Source organism: Oreochromis niloticus, linkage group LG2 (assembly GCF_001858045.2).
Source record: "Oreochromis niloticus isolate F11D_XX linkage group LG2, O_niloticus_UMD_NMBU, whole genome shotgun sequence".
In the NCBI taxonomy this organism is placed as follows: Eukaryota; Metazoa; Chordata; class Actinopteri; order Cichliformes; family Cichlidae; genus Oreochromis; species Oreochromis niloticus.
Genome location: NC_031966.2, coordinates 9,564,651 through 9,588,889, shown reverse-complemented (window position 1 = coordinate 9,588,889; position 24,239 = coordinate 9,564,651). Strand labels below are relative to the sequence as shown.

The window sequence follows — 24,239 nt, the reverse complement described above, 5'->3', positions numbered from 1 at the left end:
TGTTCCTTGTACAGTTAAAGTGTTGAGTTTGTTACTGTTTGACAGGAATCTGTGCATTTTGAAGTTACTTCTGACTATTTGAGAAACAAAAATGTGATATTTGAGTAAATATATACTCCACTTACCAAAGCAATGTTTAAAAAAAGGTTATCAGAGGGAGATTTTGTCTATGAATTTGTCGTGACTACAGGAATTCTGTAGTTTGGCTTATCTTAGTTTATAGGTTGTATTAAGGTGTTCATCTTTGCAGTTTATAAAGCTTTTTCAGTGCATAGCAGTTTCGATTATTGTGGTGATATTTTATTACACAATGCCGTGTTTTTAGTGTCTAATAATTGGGATTTTTTTTGCATAAATATTTTTGGTTTTTTTAAGTTAGCAAGGTCTTTTTGCAGTTTTGTTTCCTTTATTTTGTGCTCCTGGTGGTGATATATGTAAATAATTTAATTTCACTGTAATTCTGTAGTATTTTTGTGTTGCACGTCTGTCCTGTACAGTCTGTCTTTGTTAATTTGCAGTATTACTGAAGTAGTACTTTGGTATTTTTAGAGCGTTGTGGCGGCTCATCCTGGCACTTTAACACTCGATGCGTTTGAGGTCCTGTGGGAGAGTTCAGCATTGATTATGCTGACACTAGCTGAGAGCTGTGACTCATCTCACACACACACACACGCACACACAGGGCTCCACCTGCTGGAGGGCGAGCAGCTGTTGGAGTTTGGAGGCGATGTCAGACCTACTTTTACACACGGTACAGATCTGATTTGTTAGACATCTGTCAGCTCTTTACTGTGTCAGACTGTTTGATCTCTGAGACATTCTGACTGATGTGGGATCAGATGTAGTCCTTCAGCTGATATAAACCCACGGGAACACGAGGCTGAACAGAGAGCGAGGTGATTTCAGGTGAAGTGAGCGGGATCACAGATTCCTGCTCCTGTAGGAGAGGAACGGCGAGGGTTTGAGTCTCTGCAGACTCTTTGTGGCTCTTTGTTTCCATTTGTTGTTGAGTCACACGTTTCTCCCACATCTACATTCCTGCATTCTGCTCAGCTTTAATCCTCCTCTGCTCAGTCTCAGCTTCTATTTTTACTCGAACACTTCTGTTCATGACTCAAGTCGGGATTATCAAACTGGGCAGAGTGGGCAGCGCTGCCAAAATTCAACAGTCAGTTCAAGTCTTCAATACGTGAAACAGTCAGATAGTAGCAGCACTGATACACGATGGACTGAAGGGCAGGCAGCTGATGTAGTGCTTCTGCTGGGTTTTGTATCATAATGAGGTTGATTAATAATAAAATGGATCATGAGTATAAAATTATAACTTACATTCAAGTTTATCCAGTTTTTTAAATATATTTCCTTAATGTGATTGCATTCTATTGCAGTCTCGATACCCCTCTTTTAATAGAAATTAGGTGTAAAATATTCCTGTTCTTAAACATTTCTGCAGTTGATATTTAATTAAATGTGATCCTTTAAAACTGATACTTTAAAACACATTGAATAAGAAGGTCCATTCAACCCTACTGAAGGCCTTCCCTGCACTTAAAGACACTTAAAGGACTTCAGAAGCTTTTTTGCTTTATTTATAATATTTAGTACTCTTCTAAAGTCGGGAAAATTGTGCTTTTCTTTTAAAAATGCATTGTGTTCTTTATCAGCAATTCCTGAAATTAAACTTTGATAAAGTTACTGGCTTCATGTCTTCATATTTATTAGAAGATGGAGATTTTTCTGGTTTTAGAAGCACCATTCGTTAAATGTTTTAAATGCCAATCCACTGCTGACCTATTTGGTCTCACTCTTTTTTTAGATTTTAAGGTCTTTGGAGGCATTTACCTGCGTTTTTTTTTTTATATATATATATTGAGTCATTTTTCTATTATAAATGTCGATGTGCTGACTTCCTGTGCTTTTTGTCGCTTACAGGTTTGTCTTCTTCCTGGATCCCTGTAACATCGACATTGTTCAAAGGAAAATCAAGTCGATGGCTCTTTGTGTGTCTCTGTGTCCCACAGAGGAGCTGAAGACCTACCAGGACCTGAAGAGGTTCGCTATGGTCAATGGTGAGGGCATAAATGTCACACGACTCCTTGCACGCTTGTCTGGATATCCAGATGTGTTTTTTCACGTCTGAGCTGAGGGACAAAGAGGCTTTGTTCTTGGCTTTAGAGGCAGGAGAGGGTGTTGATGGGAAATGTATTTGAATATGTGTCTTTAATTGTTCAGGAAGGTCAAACATTCAAAGCAGGTAAAGTTTTTGAGGTATAAACAGATTATATGTTAAAGATGAAAACAGGTGAAGCTGGCCGGTTGATGTGTTGGAGGTGAAAACTGAAAGAAGGTGACGATTGTGTTGAGATCAAGCGTGCAGAATGTAAAAAAATAAAAGCAGGTAACTTAATAAATATGAAGATAATGGAAACAATAAAAATAGAAGGAAATAAAGCATAAAGAAGCTCACATGTTTGACTTGATAGCAGGTGATTTTTTTTTTAATAAGATTTATTTTCATTTTTAAACAAAGAAAAAAACCCAAAGCTCTTACAGAACATTTATGGCAAATAGTAAATATCACAACTCGTTACAGTATGCTAAGTTATTGTGACTACAGGAACACACTTAGGTGTATATTCTTGTATCCATGCCATTCAAGGATCATTTCAAACATCTGAAAACCAAACACAAAAAGTAATAACAATATTGGTAATTACAAGAAAGAATTAGGATAAGACAGTATGTGGGACAAAAAAGAACAAAAAATAAACTTTTCCCACCCTCCCCCCATCTCTCTACCCTTGTATGGCTAGCAGGTGATATGTTGAGGTTAAATAATATAATAAAGTTTGAAAGAAGTATGCAAAGTGTTAAAGAGGAAAGCCGATGAAGTATTGAAGCTTAAAGCAGGTGAACCATTAAAGATGTAAGTAGGTAAACCGCTGCAGGTGAAAGCAAGTGATGTCTTGAAGTTGTGACGACCCTTAGGCACTAGATGTCCCTGTTTTGGTTTTCGCTGCGTCTTGTCTGATTTGGAGAGTAATTAGCTGTGAGAGCTGGGCCCAGTGAAACACTCCCGTCTGCCTGCACTTGCATTGCTCCCTGTCCTGGTTTGGATTTGAAACCAACCTTCTAAACTGGACCAGTTCAGCTGCATCATGTTTTCTTGTGTTATTTTTTGCTTTGCACACATTCTGCCACATGCATGTGCAAGCTTTACACTTCTGACAAAGGCATTCTCTGTAATGATTTTTTTAATAAATAATCCTTTTCTAGCATGCAAAGTGTTGAAGGTAAAACGGGTGATCTGCTGAAGGTGAAAACACACAATGTGCTGAATCTGAAAGCAGGTGTTAAATATGAAGGGTGGGTGATGCGTTGGAGGCGAAAAGCAGGTGGAGTGCTGGAAGTGGCAGGGGATTGGGGAGTGCACTGTGTGACTCGATGTTCTCGCGGAGACAGAAGTACGAGCATGTTGCTGGTTTTAAAGGAAGCAGTGATGTCACCACTTGGCCGACCGCTCGCCATCGCGTCACCGTGATGATTGAATGTCTGCAGACCGGACACACCAACAGTATACTGAACTTACAGTACAGTAACAAAGGCAGCATTAATGTGTGTCGCGTCGTTGGTGCCACTCTGCTCTGCTTCTCCTCCATCATGGCTGCTCTGTGACTCAGAGCCTTCACTGTTCGCTTGAGACACAAACGTGTTGAAACGTGACGGCAGACCCTCGGTCAGGTGACCTCACAGCTCCTCCGGCAGTCGTTTATAAAGGATCCACTGTCACAGATTCACACAGAGGAACTAGTTTATCTGCTACACCTGAGCAGCCTGTCACAGAGGCCCAGCTCCAGCACGTTCAGACTCAGTTTGTTCATACAAGCGGAAATATTCATATGTTTCAGATTAAACTTTCAAAATAAAAATCAAGTTCACAGTCAGGAATTATACAAACTGGGCATCTTAGTCAAATGACTGGGCATGTTGGGGACTTGCTTTTCTTGGAGCCGTTTGCACTGGATGGTGTGTTTTTTTCCCCTCTTCAGCCACGTGTTCCCATGGGTTTTTTAAAGGATTTGCACACAAGACATTTTAATGACTGTAGTCATCTGTGGCTTTGCATGTTTCTTTTGTTAGAGTTTTTTCCTCCCAAGAATGGTGCCTTTGGGTGGTGATTATGTATGGCAGCAAGCATGATCACTGTGTAGAGCAGAGGTAGTGATACCTTGTTGATACAAATATGTGCAATTTTCTGCAATATTTCTGACCGTGTGATAAACAGTAATGTCTATGTTGCACCAAAAAATGAAAGCCCAAGTAACTAACTGGTTTAAAAATAGTATCTTACCTCTAGAGTATACCAGTATAGTATATCCATGTACATTTCAGAGTCCATCTGTAATCAGCATTGGCCTAGTGTCACTGGAAGCTAAACTGGTCCATGCATCACACTGTATGGATGTGGTTTGCTTCATATCCTGAGCTGTTCAAAGCCTTCTCCACCCATTTTCCCCCCATCATTACTCTACATGTTTATTTTAGTGTTATCTGTCTGCTGTTTCAGAGCTACTCAGGCTTTAAATGTTTTTCTTTTCTTCTAGTCTAATTTGGTGCTTTTGTTCTGGAGGCTGATGAAGGGTTTTGCAGCTTGTGCTGAACCCACTCGAGTTGCTCTCTGAAGTTGTGTCTTTATGGTAAACTTCAGCAACGTTGTTTAGCTCCTGGAAAGTGTTCTTTTTTTCTTGACCATGGAAAGGATCCTATGATCATCCTCCACTGTTGTCTTCTGTGGAACTGCAGACCTTTTCGTACTGCTGGGCCCAACATTGTGTTCCATTTTTCTTCTGAATGTACCAAACTATCGATCTATCCTCACCTAGTGTCACAAGTCATGGGAACAGTGAAGGATTTGTATTGTGCTTAGGGTAGTTAAACTAAGATGCTTAGACTCTAAGAGCTTCTTTGGCTGCATGCTCTGGGTTCACACAAGCAGCTGCCAATAGCAGATGGACCTGGACTCTTTTATCAACCTTTTGGCTGTTTAATTTATGATGAATTAATGAAACCCTGTACCACAAGTTACATTTGGCCCCTGGAAGTTGTCTGTGTAGTACAGACCTATAATTCCTAAACTTTTCCTCCAGCTGTCAACACGAGGGAATGGACTTGAATGCAGACCACACTTGGAGTCAGAGACTGTGAGCAAAATAGACTTTTATTACAGAGCGTGAACTGAGGCACAAAGTATACAGAAATGCAAGGAGCGCTAGCAAGTATACCATAAACTTAGGGCGAGTGACAAAGCAAACTAGGAAGCTACTACTCAAATAATTCTTTGACACATTATGAACAGGAGTAATACTATGATGTACTAGCTCCTTGAACTGTTCCATAATCACTACTCAAATGCTCCAAAGAAACACTATGAACGTGAAGTATACTATGATGCACAGAAACAACACTATAAAAAAGTCACACAATTACAAAAACACTGAAATGAGTGGTTAGTAAATCACTACGTGAACTGTGACATGGTCTGTGAGGGAGCCTTGGGGCTGTTGCGGACGAGGGCTGAGGACCCGACACTGGGTAACATCCAGTGCAGGACCCATGGGGTGTGGCGGAATTCTCAGAGTCACTGAAACAAGGGAAACAAGTGTTAGAAGGGCTCCCAGATGCTGATCCAAGGCGTAGGTTGCAAATTGCAAACAATCTTACTTTTCACAGGCGGAAGCGAAGCATAGAGGGGTTGGTGGTCCGGATGAGGTGTAGAGATACTCCGATGAGTAAATTCGTTAATGTCAGAGTGCTGGACAGGGAGGCAGGCAGGTGAGTGTAAGTGGAGAAGCTGCGTGCTGACCAGCGACTGAACCAAGACGGGCTATGGCAGTGAGTTTCAGCAACATCCAGAGGAGGTTTTCTGTGAGCAGAAAGTACAAGGTCAATACAAAAATAACTATGGCAAGACACTATCACTGTGGCGGCCTTGACTAACAAGGGTTAGCAGACGATCTGGCGGAGTGTGAATGTGAGCACTGATTTCAAGAAGCCAGCAGCCCAGATTACACTCAGGTGCAGCCTGTCAGGGGTGATGCGGCGGCTACGCTCAGAGGTGGAAACGCCGGCACTGTGGAAAAACCCAGCACTCACCCCGACCATGACATCAGCTTGGATGTGAAAACCATGAAAGTCTGCATGTTAACATCATACTGATTCTGTAACTTGAGGACTAGAATACCAATATTGTGAATATCAAAACACCCCAAATTTAGCAGAACAGCTTATAGTTGAACAGTGGTGCCTTTTTGTACTTTTAGTGACTTGATCCCATAAGTGCATCTACTAAAAATCTTGGACGAGTATCAATATTGGTGACCTTGACCTCAAGGTTAAGGTCAGAGGTTATGTTTACTAAAAATCTTGTGAATGCAATAGGTGTATTTACACAGGAAGAATATAATATAGGCTTCTCATACTAATAACTTAACTGACAATCTCTGACACTTTGCAATTTGATCTTGATCCAATTCATGCATTTTTGTTTTGCAGGTTTCTCAATGACGCAGGATGCAATATTTAGTTAAAATGGTGTCGGTGTTTCAGTGTTTATTATTACGTTTTATTGTTTTTAAAATGGTTAAGCCAGTAGAAACCTATTTCAGGAACTGTTTGATTTACTGTGTTGTAAATGCCTGAATGCAACTGAAGCAGATGTGCTTTCCATTAGGTCATGCATATCGTCTGCAAACATCAGTCTGATGCTGTTGGCATAAACAAAATTATATTATCAACATATAGTGATAGTTGATGGCCAATGTGTCCTGTTGTTAACCCATAGATTTGTGGGTACAGGTACTGCAAAAGTGGAATTGCTAGTGTAAACAGCAGCGGTAGCAGAGGACCATCCCAGTGAGACTTTAAAGAACTAGGATCATTAAACCTTGTCAAAGACCTTCCCTGCATCTAAAGGGCTGTATTAGAAGTTATTTTATTATTATTTAAAATATTTTTTTTCTTTCAGGTTCTGAGCTGTGCTCCTATGAGTTAGCAGCTCATAGATATCCTGTTCTCGAACAGAGGACCACTAAATGCCCCAAACTACCTGTTCCACCAAGGTATGTAGCAGCTTTTCACCCCAAAGTCACTTGCTTTTTTGCTGTTTCTGTGACCTCTGACCTCTGTCTTCCATTCTCAGTAAACCGCTGCCCGTGTTTAATCGCTGCACTCCGGTGGACATCTCCTGCTACGCAAGGTTTGCTGAGGCTGTGGTGACGTTTGTCGGGGATAACAGTGTTCTGCACCGATTGATCGCTGGCGTCGCTGCCAGTAAAGAGATCATCATCGGACTTTGTGTCCTCGCACTGTGTGAGAACAAGCATCAACCTCTAAGATGAAAATCTAATTCTCATATGGAAGTGCCAAAAACTGCAGTTCTTCTAATGGCCACTTGAGGCTCTAACATCACTTTTTTGCCTGACTTTTTTAGTCCTCTCCATGATCCTCATGGTGATCATTCGTTACATCTCTGCTGTCCTCGTCTGGATCCTCACCTCACTGGTTGTCCTTGGATCCCTTGGTGAGACCACTTCCTGTCTGTTGGTTGCATTAAAGGATGTAAACAGATGAAATGTGTCTGAAATCAGGGCTTTGCTTTTTGTGTCTAAGCGGGGACTAGTGTGCTCTGGTGGCTCTACATTGACTACCGGCTATACGGGAACGACACCTCCTCTAAAGTGCTGAAGGAAGCGAAGGAGGAGGTGGAGGTCACCAGAGATAGTGGACAGGCGCTGCTTGTCTATGCCGTTGCTGCCACTGTATTCACTGTATGTACTCGTCATCAAACAGAGCGGAGAAAGTGTGATCAGTTGGAGTTTTAAACCCGAGACTGACTGTGTGTTTTGTCTCCAGATCATCCTCCTGCTGCTGATGCTCTTCATGAGGAAACGAGTAGCTCTGACCATCGCTCTGTTCCACGTGGCAGGAAAAGTCTTCATCCACCTCCCCCTCCTCACCCTGCAGCCCTTTGTCACCTTCTTTGCCCTCCTGCTCTTCTGGATCTACTGGATCCTGGTCCTTCTCTTCTTGGGAACCACCGGTCAGTTGCAGTTGTCAAAGAGAAAAGCTGACATCATAAACACGGAGCTGTCCCTCTAATGTGCTCATTTCTAATCCTATCTCTCCTGGTTACTCCCAGTGAACACCTTAACATCTTTAACTCTGCTACTGCTACCTCGGCCTCCTGTCTTCAGTTTAAACTGCAATGCTGTTAGATATTTGTCTTTGTTTTGCTAATAAGTCAAACAGCTGGTATATATTTGGTTGAAAAAAAACCCCCAATCACATACACATGTTCACCTGTCCAATATCTACAGTTTCTCTCTGTTCTTGTTGTACCTTTTGGTTGTACTAACTCATTCGTAAATCATTTATCCTACAAATTATGCTTGAACCAATTTGGGCGAATCCCAGTACTGGAAACTATCTCTGTGGATTTGCGTTTGTGTCGAATGTTGAATGTAAAGTAGCAGATTTCATTTAGTTTTATTCATCAAATCATTCTTTCTCTCTTTGCTCTGTGTGGTCATCCAGGTAACCCTGTAGAGAACGAGGAGACGGGGCTGACGGAGTTCAGACTGACCGGTCCTCTTCAGTACTTGACCTGGTACCATGCTGTGGGCCTGGTCTGGATCAGTGAGTTCATCCTGGCCTGTCAGCAGATGACTGTGGCCGGTGCCGTGGTCACGTACTATTTCACCAGGTGAGTCCATACTATACTTTACGTACCTTTTTCGTACTTGATATTTCACTGGGGAATTCGGTATATGATGGTATTTAAATAGAAAAGACAGCTTCTCTTCGCCTGAGCCAATGACCGTAATCAATGTAGTAAAGCATCATGGTGGAAAGTAGATAAAATCAGCTTGTGTACTTTTAGGAAAATGAACAGCTGGTCTGTAAGTATTTGGACAGCAGGATCATGTGTGTCTCTTTCTCCATACTTTTCTTTTGCCATTTGGTGTAAGTTAATCTGTGCAGGCTCTTTAGATGTTTTGTCATAAAGTCTAATCTGGTCCTCTTATTGGATGAAAGCTGCAAAATGGATTTATGTTTTTGAAGGTGTCTCTTGATTGTAGACCTTGGCTGTGATACTTCTAGAGAGTGCACTTTAGCCACATCGTAATTCTTTGAAGTAAAGTACACTGTGGAGGTGTACAGAGTCAAAATTACCAAAAAAATTATTATTCTTGTTTTTTCTCAAGGTATTAAAATCATACTGTCTGTATTTCTAGTCACTGTGTTATACAATGACAGCATAATACTGCATCTTTTTAGCCTGCCTTTTTAAACTCTGGGATTCAGAGTGGATTCTCCACATTAGTACCTCCTTGTTTCAGGAAACAAAGGTTCTGCTAAATGCCTCCTGACAGGAAAGACTCTTAACCAGGACTTTGTATTTCAGGGACAAGAACCGACTCCCGGTGACTCCAATCCTGTCCTCGGTCCTGAGGCTGGTCCGGTACCACCTGGGCACAGTTGCTAAAGGATCCTTCATCATCACACTGGTCAAGATCCCACGACTCATCCTCATGTACATTCATAATCAGCTCAAAGGAAAGGTACAAAAACTTTATTTATAACTAGACCGCCAAGATAAGATAAGATAAGATAAGATAAGATAAGATAAGATAAGATAAGATAAGATAAACCTTTATTAGTCCCACACCTGGGAAATTTGTTGTGTCACAGCAGAAAGTGGACATTGCAAAGTTACAGCAGCAAAAATTAAGAAAAACAATGGAATAGAATAAGATAAAAGAATAGCATAATATATAAAATAGGATAAAATGCTATAATTAGCACAAAACAGTAGCGCATGATGGCAGCATCTAATTGCTAAGACTTAAGTTAGAAAGTTACAAGAAGATAAAGAGGAAATAAGAAAGAAGCTCAGAAATGAGCAGAGCTGCCGTAACAGGCTGACAGACACAGGGGGCGCCAGAAGCCTTAAAAAAATCCAACCCTCAAAAAATGTTTCACTTTTAATAAACATGAAGCAATAAAGCAATAAGACGCAACCGAAATACCTAAAATCCAAGGTTTATTTATTCAAATACCTAATTTTTAAAGAGGATAGTGCTTAGTATAAGCTGAATATACAACAACCAAGTAAATTTTATTTCACCAGATCCCATTAAATTTAAGATTTTACATTGATCTTATGTAACAATTAGTTAAAGAAAGCATTTAGGCAGATTTTTTTCCCTCTTTTTTTCTGTATGTCCTCTTGAAACTCCTGATGAATACTGAGATGTGCATAGGTTTATGGATTTTTTTTCTCAGTAGGGAACCTTACCATAACACTGTCACTTGGTTTGGTAATAATACAGACCAAACAGCATCCGTCTGTATGCTGATGATGTTTTGCTGTTCATACAGAACTCTCCTCATCACTACCACACCATTTCTGTTGCATCAACAACTCGTTCATCCTTTTTTAAAATGATTACATGTACAGTGTGTTGTATGTGACATGTAAACATAAATACATTTTGTATATAACCTGATGTTATCTGTTGTTTATCAGGAGAATGCGTGCGCTCGCTGTATGCTGAAAACTTGTATCTGTTGTCTGTGGTGTTTGGAGAAGTGCCTCAACTATCTCAATCAGGTAATACTCCACCCTCTTCTCTTCTCTTCTCTTCTCTTCTCTTCTCTTCTCTTCTCTTCATTGATACATTCATCTCACCATGTCTGGTTTTATTTCCCAGAATGCATATGCAGCCACAGCCATCAACAGCACCAGTTTCTGCACGTCTGCACGTGACGCCTTTGTGATCCTGGTAGAAAACGCGCTGCGAGTCGCCACAATCAACGCCATTGGAGACTTTGTGCTCTTCCTGGGGAAGGTGAGGCGGGAGCTTGATTTTTCATTTTTCCTGCCAGGTTTGTGCTGCTTTGGAGGAAGGATCTTCACTTTCACTGTGACCACGTAACTGAATGTTGCTGTATGAGAGCTTCGAGTGCTCAGGTACAGCAGAAAAACACTATATAAGAACCAGTCCATTTACCATTTACAGTAGTTCTGTTGGATTAGGTTCAGAATTTCCAAAACATTGACTTTACACACTTTTACTGGTCCCGTGAAATGAGATTCAATGCCATGCCTAAATGTTTTTTCTATACTATACGTATACGCCAGTATAGGTGGGGAAAGGAGCTATTAGCTAGCCAGATCCAGAAACAGTGCTATTATGTTCATCTTCTTTCTTGATTTTCTTTGCATTTGTTTTTTAGCTGTAAAATCTAGTGGCAGGGAGGGCTTTCATCTCCGCTTTTGTCCACATTGAGCTGATAGATAAATTTCTAGCTTACAAACACCCCAGCAGAGCTGGAGCTGATGTTGACTGGTAGGTTACCTGTCTAAGGTGTTCTCGGGAGCTCTGTTGATTTCTGTCTTTAATAGAAAAAAAGTAGCAAGTGAACTTTGAAGCATCACGGCATTTGCAGACAGTGGATTTCAGTTTTTCTTTTCCCACCTGTCATCAGTTTATTTGAATATATCTCCTCAGATCCTGATTGTGACGACGACAGCGTTCGCTGGAGTCCTCCTCCTGAACTACCAGCGGGATTACGCAGAGTGGCTGCTGCCGCTCATCATCGTGTGTCTTTTCTCCTTCCTGGTGGCCCACTGCTTCCTGTCCATCTTTGAGATCGTGGTGGACGTCCTCTTCCTCTGCTTCGCCATTGATACGAAGTACAACGACGGCACTCCAGGGAAGGAGTTCTTCATGGACAAAGCTCTGATGGTGAGATCTTTCGTCTGTTTCCCTCAGAGCTCGGTGAATTAACTAAAATGACTGATATGGTAACATTCAGCTCTGAAATTATGTCAGTGTAATGATAACCTGCAGGTGTCAGTTCAAGAAGGGTGAGTTGTTTGTTGTTGAATCTCCAGTTTGCAATGCATTATGGGATGTGTAGTTCCTTCATTGTTAAACATGATTGTGTTCTAAATAAAGTTTTGATTATGATTCCTCATAACAGGATTTTCTTGAAGATCAATGGCGCGCAGTGTTTTAACCTTTTTGGTCTTCGTTCAACCTTTCTGTGTTCCTGCAGGAGTTTGTGGAGAGCAGCCGGCGGTTGGAGCGTGCCGTGGAACGTGGGCGGAGTCGGGTGAAGGAAGTGGCATCAGAAGGGGCGGAGATCAAGCCCATGGTGAGTGACAGTGACACCAGAGGGGGCGTGGCCAGGCAGAAGAACTCTTTGGAGGAGGCATCGGTGGGTCCAGACTGGGGTGGTGACGGGGAGTGGGAGGAGCATCAGGAATTCCAGGTTTACTACCTGTTGGTGGGGGTGCTGGTGGACTGGATGCTGATGGAGCAGAGCGACTTTGTCCTCTGTCTCAGCGAGGACGTCGTCCTCTTCCTCTGTGTCTGCCTTCCCACCTCCACTCTCTTCCTGTTCATCAGCCTGCTGAACACGCCAAACCCCGCCCCCTCTGCCAAATCACATGTTAAATCAGCCGCCGTAAACACTGTGTGCTAACCTATACATGCTAACTGATGCATGTGGTGACTCAAGCATGCTGACTGGATGGCCCACTGACGCATGCTAGCCAAACCCATTTACACCGCCGCCATCATCATCATCATCATGCTGGCTGATTCCTCAGAGACTAAACTCCTACTGACTTTTTGTTTGTAATCTATTTATTTTTTACTTTTGTAATTTTTATATTTGAAATATTTTTTTATAAATGTGTTGATTTTTTGTTGCTGTTTGAGTGAATTTCTGTTCAGCCTTATTTTCTCACTGTGGTGCTTTAAACGAGAAGAAGGACTCAGTAGATGGTAAGCTGCAGCTTCAGGTTCATGGTTCAGTCTCAGGCTCTCTTTGTGCTTCTGTGATTCTGGTCCTGGTCATCATGTTTTTAGATATACTACCTTATGATTGGAGAAAAATTCTTTAAACTGAGATGTAAACTCTGCTCTCCCCTGCTGATCAAAATGATTGAATAACCAATAAAATTGGAACAGATATAAGACAGGCTAGTTCATTTTTAAAATATGAATCAAAAATGTTGACAGAGTTCAGTTTATGGACCATAGATTTAAAAAAAAATCTATTTTTCGGGAGCCGATTGAGGTTAACTAAAGGTGGTTTTTAGAAAGATGCTTTCTTCTGGGTCCTAGCTTCCTGTTTGGTTTCATATAATGATATTTCATCTCTTGAACTCATGTCCCTCACAGTTCGAGCAGCTAAGGAAGAGCTAGGTCTGACTCAGAAATGAATTCTAAAGGGTTCATTATTTTCCCCACCAGATGTTTATTCCTGGTAGAGTGAGACGAATTAAAAACCAGAAACCAGGTGATTGTCACGTCCTGTATGTTTGTCCATCAGCGACCCCCAACAATCAACCAAAGAAAAACTGCAGAGAGACAAAAAACAACCAAATCTAGAAGTGCAGCAACAACAGAGAGATGCAAAGGACCACTCCAGCTCTTGTAGGTTTGTGCAGATTGTGTTTCAGTTTGTGAAAAATCCCCAGTATTCTGTCACGGTAGTAATAGCACTGGAAAAATAGCTGTGGTGGATACACTTTACCCTGAGTCGCTTCTTAAAGTTTTGCAGAGCAGTTTAAGGATAGCTTTTCCACTCTGGAGCCAAACTGCTAAAATGGTTATTTCAACTGTTATAACACCACTTCATAACAGTCACCGTAATACCGTAACATCAAAAGCCTACAACTTTAAGAAAGAGGTCCAACAATCAGACGAAACTCTTATGAACAGCACTTGGAGATGATGGAGAGGAAGAACTCCCTTTTAACAGGAAGACACCTCCAACAGAACCAGGCTCAGGGAAGGATGGACTGTCTCGATCAGTTGGAGGTTATTTGCCAGATTCTAGGCTAATTTTTTACAAATAGTCCTTCAGTTAGTCTTACAGTGAAGCCAATTTTGCCTAAAAACCATCATTGTTTTGCTAATGGATGCTCAGTTTAGGATTTATGACAGGAGGTCCTCCTTTGGTGGCAATAACTATATAGATCCTACAAGTGTTTGTAGACAAAGTGGTTGTTAAAGGTAATACTATCTGGAAGCTACCTCTTGTATGAAGCCAGATATCAGAATGTAAGATATAGTAAAGCGGCTTCTGGTGCTGTAGTACTCGAGGAAAGGGATTTTACCACAAAAATCTAAAACTGTAACAAAAGTGTTGTTGTTGTCATTGTTGTTTTTTTTATTCCATTTGATCAGAAACATAGTAACATCTTCCAGAAGTAAATCTTTAACCCTCAAAATTTACCCCTTTTAGCTCTAAGTCCATAGAGCCTCATTTATTCTAGGCATCCCCATGAGCGTCCTCATGAAACAGGATGTCCAGAGATTGGAACTCTCATGGGAATAAGGGACCGACTGAAGAATTGTTACACCCATAATAATGATGATGATGATAATAATAATAATAATAATAATGATGATGATAATAATAATAATATTAAAAACTGTTAAGTGAATAACTTAGTAAGAAAAACTAGGAAATAAGCAAACCCTGCTCCAGCTATGTGGACCTGACTCACCTTCATCTCCCATTATGCTCTGCTCTCTCCTCCATACCCTGTGTGACTGCCTGTAATGTGTTTGATCATGACTTGTGTTAACCATATGACCATTTTCCTGTTTCAGGCTCCGGGGACGAGTTCAGCTTGACCAAAATCAGCCAATGGGACTTGTTAAAAAGAGACATTCCAAATGTTTATTTTTACCAACGTGTAACATGTTTACTATGGTTTCACTCCAGGGAAAACAATATTTTAATAAGAAACTGTAAAAAAGTAACAATGTAATGAAGCACTTTATATTGAAGCGCTGCAGATTTTAAACCGGCTGATGCATTTTTTCGTAGTGATGTCCTTTTTTATAAAACTCACCCCAACTCATCGCTCACTCTTCAGTTCCTAACAGTTTTCAGCCACTTTTCCGTTTTTTGTCTTAACGTTTGTTCTGGAGACGACCCGACAACAGCTCGTCAACCAAGTCATCAAAGGGGTGGGGCCTGTGGACAGGCCGAACAGCAGCCATAAAACTACATTTATTTGGTGGATGAGATCTGTCCAGGTCAGACTGAGGCTGCCAGACTCCATGTGGGATGGATCACCACGAGTGTGCGTTTTTTGTTTTTTCTACCATAGTTAATGCTACAACCTGCAAGGTGTGGGTCATGAGACCAGTCATGTGACTCCTTAATGAAGCACCTTCAGTTTGCTGAAGCCTGAAGTTCTCCTGCAGCTAGGAAGGACAACAGAGCTTGTGGCGAAGACGGGGTTAGTGGCTCTTTTTTTAAATCCACCAGACTTGTTTGACAAAAACAGGGATTTTTTTAACACTGAAAATAGAGTGTTGTTGACCTCTTTGTGTGACTTTTGCTTTTAATGCATTAGTTTGGGTCCGAATTAATGCATTATATCACCAAAGTAACACAATATTACAAACTATTCAATTGTGGCAACAGTAGATGAGTAACTCCTGTGTTTTTTGGGGTAAAATTACTGTTTTTATGAATGGGGTCTGGTGGAGTGTAACAGCATCAGTTCCTTGTTTAAAAAAAGCTGTTTAATATGGGTAAAGTGGAGAAAATCTTGTGTACATAGCAGCCCATGGTTCTAGTTTGTGCATCTGCTTGTGGGCGTGGCCTACTGCCACCCACTGCAGATAACATATTGACTGTGAACAATGGAAAATAATTTTAAAAGGTTTCCTGACTGATAAATCAATACATTTGAAATCACGCTCTTTTTAAAAAATATCAATCAGTCATTTCAAACACCAAGATATGTATTGTGCATTGCCTAAACATATCAGGACAGAATCTTTGATGCATATCAGACCTATAAATAGCCAATAGAAAACTGTCTCCATCAGTCACATGACTCTCACCTCGTAGGCTGTAACGATCAGCCGAGTCCCCTCGTGGTCGGGGCTCAAAACGGTTTACTGGAGTCAGAGACGGATGCTCCAACAAACAATCACCCGGATCCCACTTCCTGTCCAGAGCCGATCTCTGAAACCGCCACAAATCAAAATTGTTGTTTCCATCGAGAAGACGGTGGGAGATGTGACGGCTGAGTTCAGTCAGCAATAAAAAAAACACTGCATCATGTGACCACATCAACAACGACAACAAGTCTTCCTGCTTCCTTTTGTTCAACATGTTCCAGGTTCAATGATTAATTTCGCCTCAGGCAGGAAGTCCGACCAATGGCTCGACTGTCAGAGGTTTAATCTCCTTTTATTGTTCAACAAGGCAACTCATTGGGCATCCTGAGCAAGAAAGGTTGCCCAAAATGTGAGTTTGAGTTATCAGAAAGTCTTTAGTCAAGTGCTGAAGAAAGTGGAACTTTTGATTTGAGAGCAACGGTGCTGCCGAGGCAACTACTCTCCTGGTTGGCCAACATGTTGCCTTGTTGCACTGCAGGTTAAGCTGTGTGTGAGGCTGAATCCAAGCGTCCTTCCTTCAGACTGAAATACAGACTTAACCCAGATAGCAAACATGTCTGGCCTTATCTGGGCACTTTGGGGACCTACATCTCAGTTATGTTGTGTAGACTGAACACTCCTATATCATCCCAAATCCTAAATCATTATGATGATCTGCACATGAGTAACTCCCATTGGAAACCAGGTTCAAAATGGAGGGAAATTAATGAAGGTTTAGAACCTAATTAGTGCTGCAAATAAAATCCTAAAATTTCCCTCACCAAAACTGAAGCTCAGAACATTTGGACAGTCGGTTAGTCCATAAACCTCACAGCAGCCATATTATTGGTCAGATAATTGCATTAAAAATGCGCCAACAAACATGGTGCAGAGGTCCAGTTCTAACTCCAGTTACTTGAGGTGAAGCCTAGCAGACAGCTAGCAGCTACAGTCACCTGTATCACCATCCAGCTGTCAGTCAAATAGACCACACCCCTAATTATGCAAACTTCAAGCCTTAATATAATTTAAAGAGGTGAGTTATAAAAACATTCTTGACTTGTAGAAGTGTTATGAAGGTGTAAATTATCTATAGAGACAAAAAACATTTTTATATAAACTGTAAACATGTTTATTTCTGCTGTAAAGTTTTAACATGGGGGTTTATGGGGACTGACTCGCTGCTGGATCCTCTGGTGGATGTTAGAGGAACTGCAGCTTGTGGGCACTTTACCATTTGCATCAGTGGAAACAGAGCAACTTTCATCCACATTATTCAAAAAATGTTACCTTTTTAAGCTGTTTACAGTAAACTGAAGCTGAAGGTGTTTCCATGGAGACATCCTAAGGATGAAGTCTGGAGTTTGGACGTTCTGTGGGTTCAGTCAGTTTAAAGTTTGTTGTGTTCAAACATCGACCTGCTGACATGTTTCTGGTCTGAGTCTGCTGCTGTGACGATGAACATCTGTGTGCAGTTTAACACTTTTTGTTCCTGAGATGTTAATGGGCGCAGCTGATTGGCTCTGACCGGCGGTGTTTAGGCTGCGACTGTTCCCATCATGCACCTCGTCTCTGCCAAACACCTCCTTCACTTTGACAGATAAACCGCTCAGAGAGGCCAAGCTGAGGAGCGTCTCCTCCAAACAAAAACAAAACAATCCGACAGATTCACAAGCTGTTGTGGGAAATCTCTCCGTGTGCAGAAAACTGGACCTCAGTCTGACATTCAGCTTTCAATTATTAAGAGCATGTGTGTGAAAAAGCAGCGAGGCCGTGGTCGCCGCACTCAATGCTCTGAGCATGTTAACTAATTGCACTAAAGATGGAGTTCATTCATCACTGACGTCCGTTTGAAGTAGCTGTAAAGTATTTTAGATGAACAGTGTTCGTAGCTCAGATATTACCACACACACTTACACTCTCACACACACACATTTACTCATGTTTAAACGTCCCGAAAAGAAAAAACTAAGAGCAATCAAGGAAATATGTAACTCCTGCTATTCAGATACACTTAGATTAGTTTGGACCATGTGACTGCTGTCGCCGGGCAGATTAACCTGACTGCAGATTAACCTGGAACTGAGAAGTTTCATTCCAACATCAGAAAAGTCTGATCATTTTAAGTATTCAGTTAGAACTTGTACAGATACTCATATGCAAGACTCAAATCCATCAGTGTGATTGGAATAATGACAAAAACGAGATGGTAAACAAACGTGGTGATATAAAAACAGTAAAATCCCCATCAAGCTTTAAGTGGTGTGTCTCCTAAAACACAAACAGACTTCACTTTGGGGTATTTTTGTCCAGACGTCTCTACAGAATTGTTTTAATTGAGAAACTTTGGAGGGTTTTCCGGTGTGACCGGCCTGTTTAAGGACTTTATGTGAAAATCATGAACTAACAAAGCAAATTTGTTATTTATTTAACTCTATTTCTTTTTGGAATGAAACATTTCAGCTCCTCTTCCTTGTCTGCTGATTAATTATATGTTTCATTTACCAATTTCAATCCATCCAGTTGGCACGCAGAGGTCAAGCTGCTGCTGAAGGTGTAGGGTCAGCAGGTGAGCTGTGGGTTAGTGACACTCCAATCAGAATCTTTGTATCAACTGACTTATGCAGCGTTGTCATAATCAGATTATGATTTTTTTTTTCAGTGGATTTTATTGTATTTTTATTTAAACACAGGGTGCATCTAACTTTAAGGTCACATCTGTCACATCTGCATAAAGACAAGAGCTTTTTAAAAAAGAAGCATCAGTTTGAAATCACAGAGGTAAAAAAAAAAAGAAAAGCAAAACACAAATTTAAGGCTGATTTAAGTCAAATTCTGTCTCGTCTCAGAAGGTAAAGAATGTTTCCAAAACCTGAACTGAACCCCAGATCTGTCACAAACGTGACCTCCACCGGTGTTTGTGATGTTTGTGCTGCTCGTAGCTCAGTGACATTTAGGTTACAGCCTACGTGAAAACATTTCACCTCTTGATTTTTAAAAAGAAGTATAAAACCTTCATCGTTACCTGCAGGGTTTTCAGGTTGCATCTTGTCTTTGTCTTTAAGAAATTTAGAATGGGTTAGCTTTGAATGTCGACAAATTTGACCAAACTCACAAAAACTATCCAAATACAAAGTAAATTTCATGTATGTTTTTTTTTTAACTTCACAACATTGTTTCAGTTCAAGTTTATAGGTTCATTTGTCGGAGCCTTGAAGTTGTTTCTTGCTTGTTATCCCTCAGCCATAAAGGTTGACCTTTTAGTGACCTCAACTTCAATGTGAAGGTCAAGGTCAAGTTTTCTGAAAATGTTGTCGTAGGTGCATCTGCTAGGCGGCTGGGGGTAGCACTCTAAACTCTTAACAACATTTTGATAACATGTTCGCATATTCTCTCCCGATTATTAACATCTCAACCCAGACTATTCTGATATTTTCTTAAGAACATCAGTGGTCAGTTTGATATAATGTCCCAAAATGTCCATTTTTATTTTTTTTTATCTATTTTTATTACCCATAACGGTAAAAAAAAACCCCATCCCAAATCTAGATCTTTAAAGACTTGCAACTTGAGCCAACCTTTAAGTCTGTGCACAGCTCTTTGAGTAATCCTGTTAACAGACCAACCAAACCAGTTACAGATTATTTATTTTTATTCAGATGTGATTTTCTGAGCCTTGGGAGTGATCTTTCTTTAACATTGGAGTGTCTCTAACTCGTCCTCTACGTGCCACCCCTCTCACTTCAGTTGTAGGTTTTAAATAAGGCAGTCTGAGACTGTTTGCCTGCTTCCTCGGGCCCGGATCGGAGCAGATGAAGGGCCGGTGTTGTAGTAAAGTTGCATGTCCATGTGTTCCAGCTCCGTATTGCAGCGCGTCGTCTTCGTACGGTGTGAATAATCTGCTGTTAGATCCACAGCACTAAAAACTCTGACGTCTTTGTTTCCTTCAGATGTGACTCTTTGTCTTCATGAGGGACGGCTTCATAGCAACAAGAACAAGTTAAGACTTTAGGCAACACGAGTTTAACTGTCAGGTGTAACACTAGTGTTTGTTTTCTCTGCAGTACGAAGTGGTTTGTAACATTGAAGAACTTTTTCTTTGGCTCTGGGTTGTTTTTTTATATTTATCATTTCTTATGTATATTTGTTTTTTAAGAAAAATAATAAAAAGGAAAATTTGAATCTGTGCTTGGTATTTTTGTTGACTTTCAAGATCTGTGTGTTATCATATCAGTAGGGAATATGATTGACAGATTAATCGTTTGGCCTCCGAAATGCCCGAAAATATCCGACAAATGGTCCCACATGGAAATGTATGTACACAACCTGACAGGACATGTTGGTGGTTATTTTTCTGTTGATCTGAACAATAATCTGTCTTCTTACCCTTTTGTGACACTTTAAAAAAAATTTTTTTAACCAAAATCCACATACTGACTGGCCGATTTATTAGGTACACCTGTTCAGCTGTTAACCCGTTTCAGATGAGTGCAACTCTAGACATGAGCAAGACGACCTGCTGAAGTTCAAAGTGTGGATCTGGATGTGGAAGAAAGATGATTTAATGGACTCGTGATGTGGTTGTCTGTGCTAGACAGGCCGGTTGGGTCATGTTGATTTCAAATGACCTGACTGCCTCAAGCCAATACAAAGGCTACAGCAACCAAAGTACGGAGGAGAGCTCTGAACATGTTGAAGAAGATGGAAAAATGACGCCTGGTCTGATGAGTGTCAATTTCTGCTGGTAGGATCAGAATCTGGAGTGAACGACATGAAAGCATGGATCCATCCTCCCTCACATTCACAGTTCAGGCTGCTGGTGTAACCGTGCAGGGGATATTTCCCTGGTACACTTTGGGACCTTTAAATGCTACAGTCTGAGTATTGTTATGACCACAGTGTACCCTCTTCTGATGGCTGAAAGCAAAAGCGGGTCCAGCCCGGTTCCGGTGTCAGGCCTACTGATATCTTCTGTCATTGTACCAAACCTACTTCCACCCCTACTTGTTAGGAGCTTTGGGCCCCTTGTTTATATATGAATTAATAAGTTATCATTTTAAGAAACATCAAGTTGATGTTCATAGAAGTACACACATACACACACACACACACACACTATTGATTACCTACACACATCAGGTATTGATAACCTTTAACTGACCCCTGATCTCCTAACTGTTCCTCAGGCCTGACTCTGGGATCCTCTCGTACTCGCTGTCACTTTCATCCAGTTCGCTGTCCTATATTGAAACAAAGTTAGGGTCTGATGTTGGATCAATGTTAAATTCTGATTCTGATTTTCCACCACGTTTGCACCCTTGGATATATTGAAGCAACAATAAATCATCATTAAAAACCAACAGGACTTCACAGGTATTTCAATCAATACTAAACCACTGCAAATTACCATCAATACCTGTGAAAAAGACAATTGTGTATGATATAAAAAAAGGATAACCATTATCTGTTAAGCATTATGTTAGAATTTAACATAATGTAAAATTGTAACATTGTAAAAATAATGTTACAATTTTAAATTGTAACATTGTAAAAATAATGTTACAATTTTACATTATGTTACAATTTAACATAATGTAAAATTGTAACATTGTAAACATAATGTTACAATTTTACATTATGTTAAATTGTAACTGTTAAGGGTGGTGAGTTAGCGAACCCAGACGCTGACCTCTCGTTTAAGTTGAACAGTGTCTTTATTTATAGTGAAGCCAAAACCAATCCACAGTTATCCACAGTGCAAGTCCCTTCAGTGCTCCTCTCCCCGTCTCCCCTCGTGTGTCCACAAAACTCCAGAGAATCATTGAAGTCTCCCCTTCCGTCTCGTTCGCTTCCAGGCTTGGTGCAATACTCCAGCGCTGTCTGTCACTCAGCCACACCGTTAAATAGCCCTGCCAACGATGGTGGATAATTGGCAGTAGCTGGCGACGAATCGGTCGCAGGTGAGGCAGCTCAGAGCGGCAGCACTTCCGGGTCTGAGGTCTTCCGTTGCTACGCGACCGCGTGACAATCGCAGCGGAGCCGGAGAAAAAGCAGAGCGAGAGAGAGGAGAACAACACACACACAGGTCGACCGGTCGGGGCACCGTCCGACTCTGACAGTAACATAATGTAAAATTGTAACATTATGTTACAATGTTACAATTTTACATTATGTTAAATTGTAACATAATGTAAAATTGTAACATTATGTTTACAATGTTGCAATTTTAATGTAAAATTGTAACATTATGTTTACAATGTTGCAATTTTAATGTAAAATTGTAACATTATGTTTACAATGTTACAATTTTACATTATGTTACAATTTAACATAATGTAAATTGTAACATTATGTTTACAATGTTACAATCAGTAGCGGTTTTAGATACGGGCGACACGGGCAGTTGACCGGGCTGCATCCTGGTGGGGGGCGGCATCACGGGCATCGGCAAAATAAATAAATAAATAAATTGCTCGTACTCATGCTGCCCCGACATCAGCCAGCGCATATTGGGAATGGCATAGGCACCGATCGGTTTTCTATCGCCCATTTGCTGGGAGTAAGGGCGCCCTCCGTTTGCGAGGTGCGCCTGCTTCTTGCAGCACAGGGAGGAGAGGGCGGGGCGGCGGGGGATTCTCTGTTTGACTGGAGCAGCATCTAATAACCAACTCGCAAAATAAAACAAAATTAAAACAAACCAACAACACGAAAACACCAGACATCATGATACAGACTTATAATTTGCACTGATGTTTTTTCGAAATTCTATACCTGAAAAGTGAGCGCGAGAGCTCTCGGTGCGCCTGCGCGCTGCTGAAGTCAAGTAAACTTTATTGTCATCTCCGCTACATACAGTCCAGTATGTAGAGAGACGAGACGACGAGGCTCCAGTTACAGCAGTGCAAGTAAACAAACAACAAATATAAGAAGAGTAAGAAATAATATATACTTTAGGATTCGGGGTAAAGGGATCAAAACAATTTAAAATGTATATATTAAGCACCCACAGTGACACAGGTGTCACTGCCCCTTTACACATTGAGGACACTTTCTGTTAATGTTCAGAATTGACTGTCCCATGGTTTTTATGACGGTAAAAAATGGGTCTGGGCTCTTAACACTGGAAGTGTTGGAGTAGTTGTCAAACAGCTAACAGGTCATCTGCAGAGGAATGGCTTATCTGAAGAGTTTCAGTCAGGTTCAGAGCTCATCACAGCACAGAAACAGCTTTAGTGAAGGTTACAAATGATCTTCTTATGGCCTCTGACAGTGGACTCATCTCTGTGCTTGTCCTGCTAGACCTTAGTGCTGCGTTTGATACTGTTGACCATAATATCCTATTAGAGCGATTAGAACATGCTGTAGGTATTACAGGTACTGTGCTGCAGTGGTTTGTATCATATCTGTCTAATAGACTCCAATTTGTTCAAGTAAATGGAGAGTCCTCTTCACACACTAAGGTCAATTATGGTGTTCCACCGGGTTCGGTGCTAGGACCAATTCTATTTACATTATACATGCTTCCCTGGGCAGCATCATTAGAAGACATAGCATAAATTTTCACTGCTATGCAGATGACACGCAGCTCTATCTATCCATGAAGCCAGGTAACACACACCAATTAGTTAAACTGCAGGAATGCCTTAAAGACATAAAGACCTGGATGGCCGCTAACTTTCTGCTTCTTAATTCAGATAAAACTGAAGTTATTATACTTGGCCCTGAAAATCTTAGAAATATGGTATCTAACCAGATTCTTACTCTGGATGGCATTACCTTGGCCTCCAGTAATGCTGTGAGGAACCTTGGAGTCATTTTTGACCAGGACATGTCCTTCAACGCACATATTAAACAAATATGTAGGACTTCTTTCTTCCATTTGCGCAATATCTTTAAAATTAGAAATATCCTGTCTCAGAGTGACGCTGAAAACTAGTTCATGCATTTATTACTTCCAGGCTGGACTACTGTAATTCTTTATTATCAGGATGTCCTAAAACTCACTGAAAAGCCTTCAGCTGATCCAAAATGCTGCAGCAAGAGTCCTGACAGGGACTAGAAAGAGAGAGCATATTTCTCCTGTTTTGGCTTCCCTTCATTGGCTTCCTGTTAAATCCAGAATTGAATTCAAAATCCTGCTCCTCACATACAAGGTCTTAAATAATCAGGCCCCATCTTATCTTATGACCTTGTAGTGCATATCACCTATTAGGCACTTCGCTCTCGCTCTGCAGGCCTACTTGCTGTTCCTAG

General features: G+C 40.9%; 1 protein-coding gene across 3 annotated transcripts in view; it reads left to right on the top strand.

The window, feature by feature from the left end:
• slc44a1b (solute carrier family 44 member 1b) overlaps nt 1–20,168 on the top strand; it is a 30,581-nt gene extending 10,413 nt beyond the window's left edge. For 2 of the 3 annotated variants that reach the window (XM_025909815.1, XM_005467184.4), the window contains exons 4-15: nt 1,933–2,069; nt 7,025–7,118; nt 7,199–7,368; nt 7,490–7,579; nt 7,669–7,826; nt 7,912–8,098; nt 8,593–8,761; nt 9,464–9,620; nt 10,589–10,672; nt 10,773–10,910; nt 11,574–11,810; nt 12,124–13,322. In XM_025909815.1, the coding sequence (XP_025765600.1) occupies nt 1,933–2,069; nt 7,025–7,118; nt 7,199–7,368; nt 7,490–7,579; nt 7,669–7,826; nt 7,912–8,098; nt 8,593–8,761; nt 9,464–9,620; nt 10,589–10,672; nt 10,773–10,910; nt 11,574–11,810; nt 12,124–12,552 (2,050 nt within the window). In that variant the 3' untranslated portion in view covers nt 12,553–13,322. Of the gene's footprint in view, nt 1–1,932; nt 2,070–7,024; nt 7,119–7,198; nt 7,369–7,489; nt 7,580–7,668; nt 7,827–7,911; nt 8,099–8,592; nt 8,762–9,463; nt 9,621–10,588; nt 10,673–10,772; nt 10,911–11,573; nt 11,811–12,123; nt 13,323–14,696 lie in introns of those variants that run through there. The other variant, XM_025909820.1, reaches the window with a different exon arrangement.
• The last annotated feature ends 4,071 nt before the right edge of the window (nt 20,169–24,239 follow it).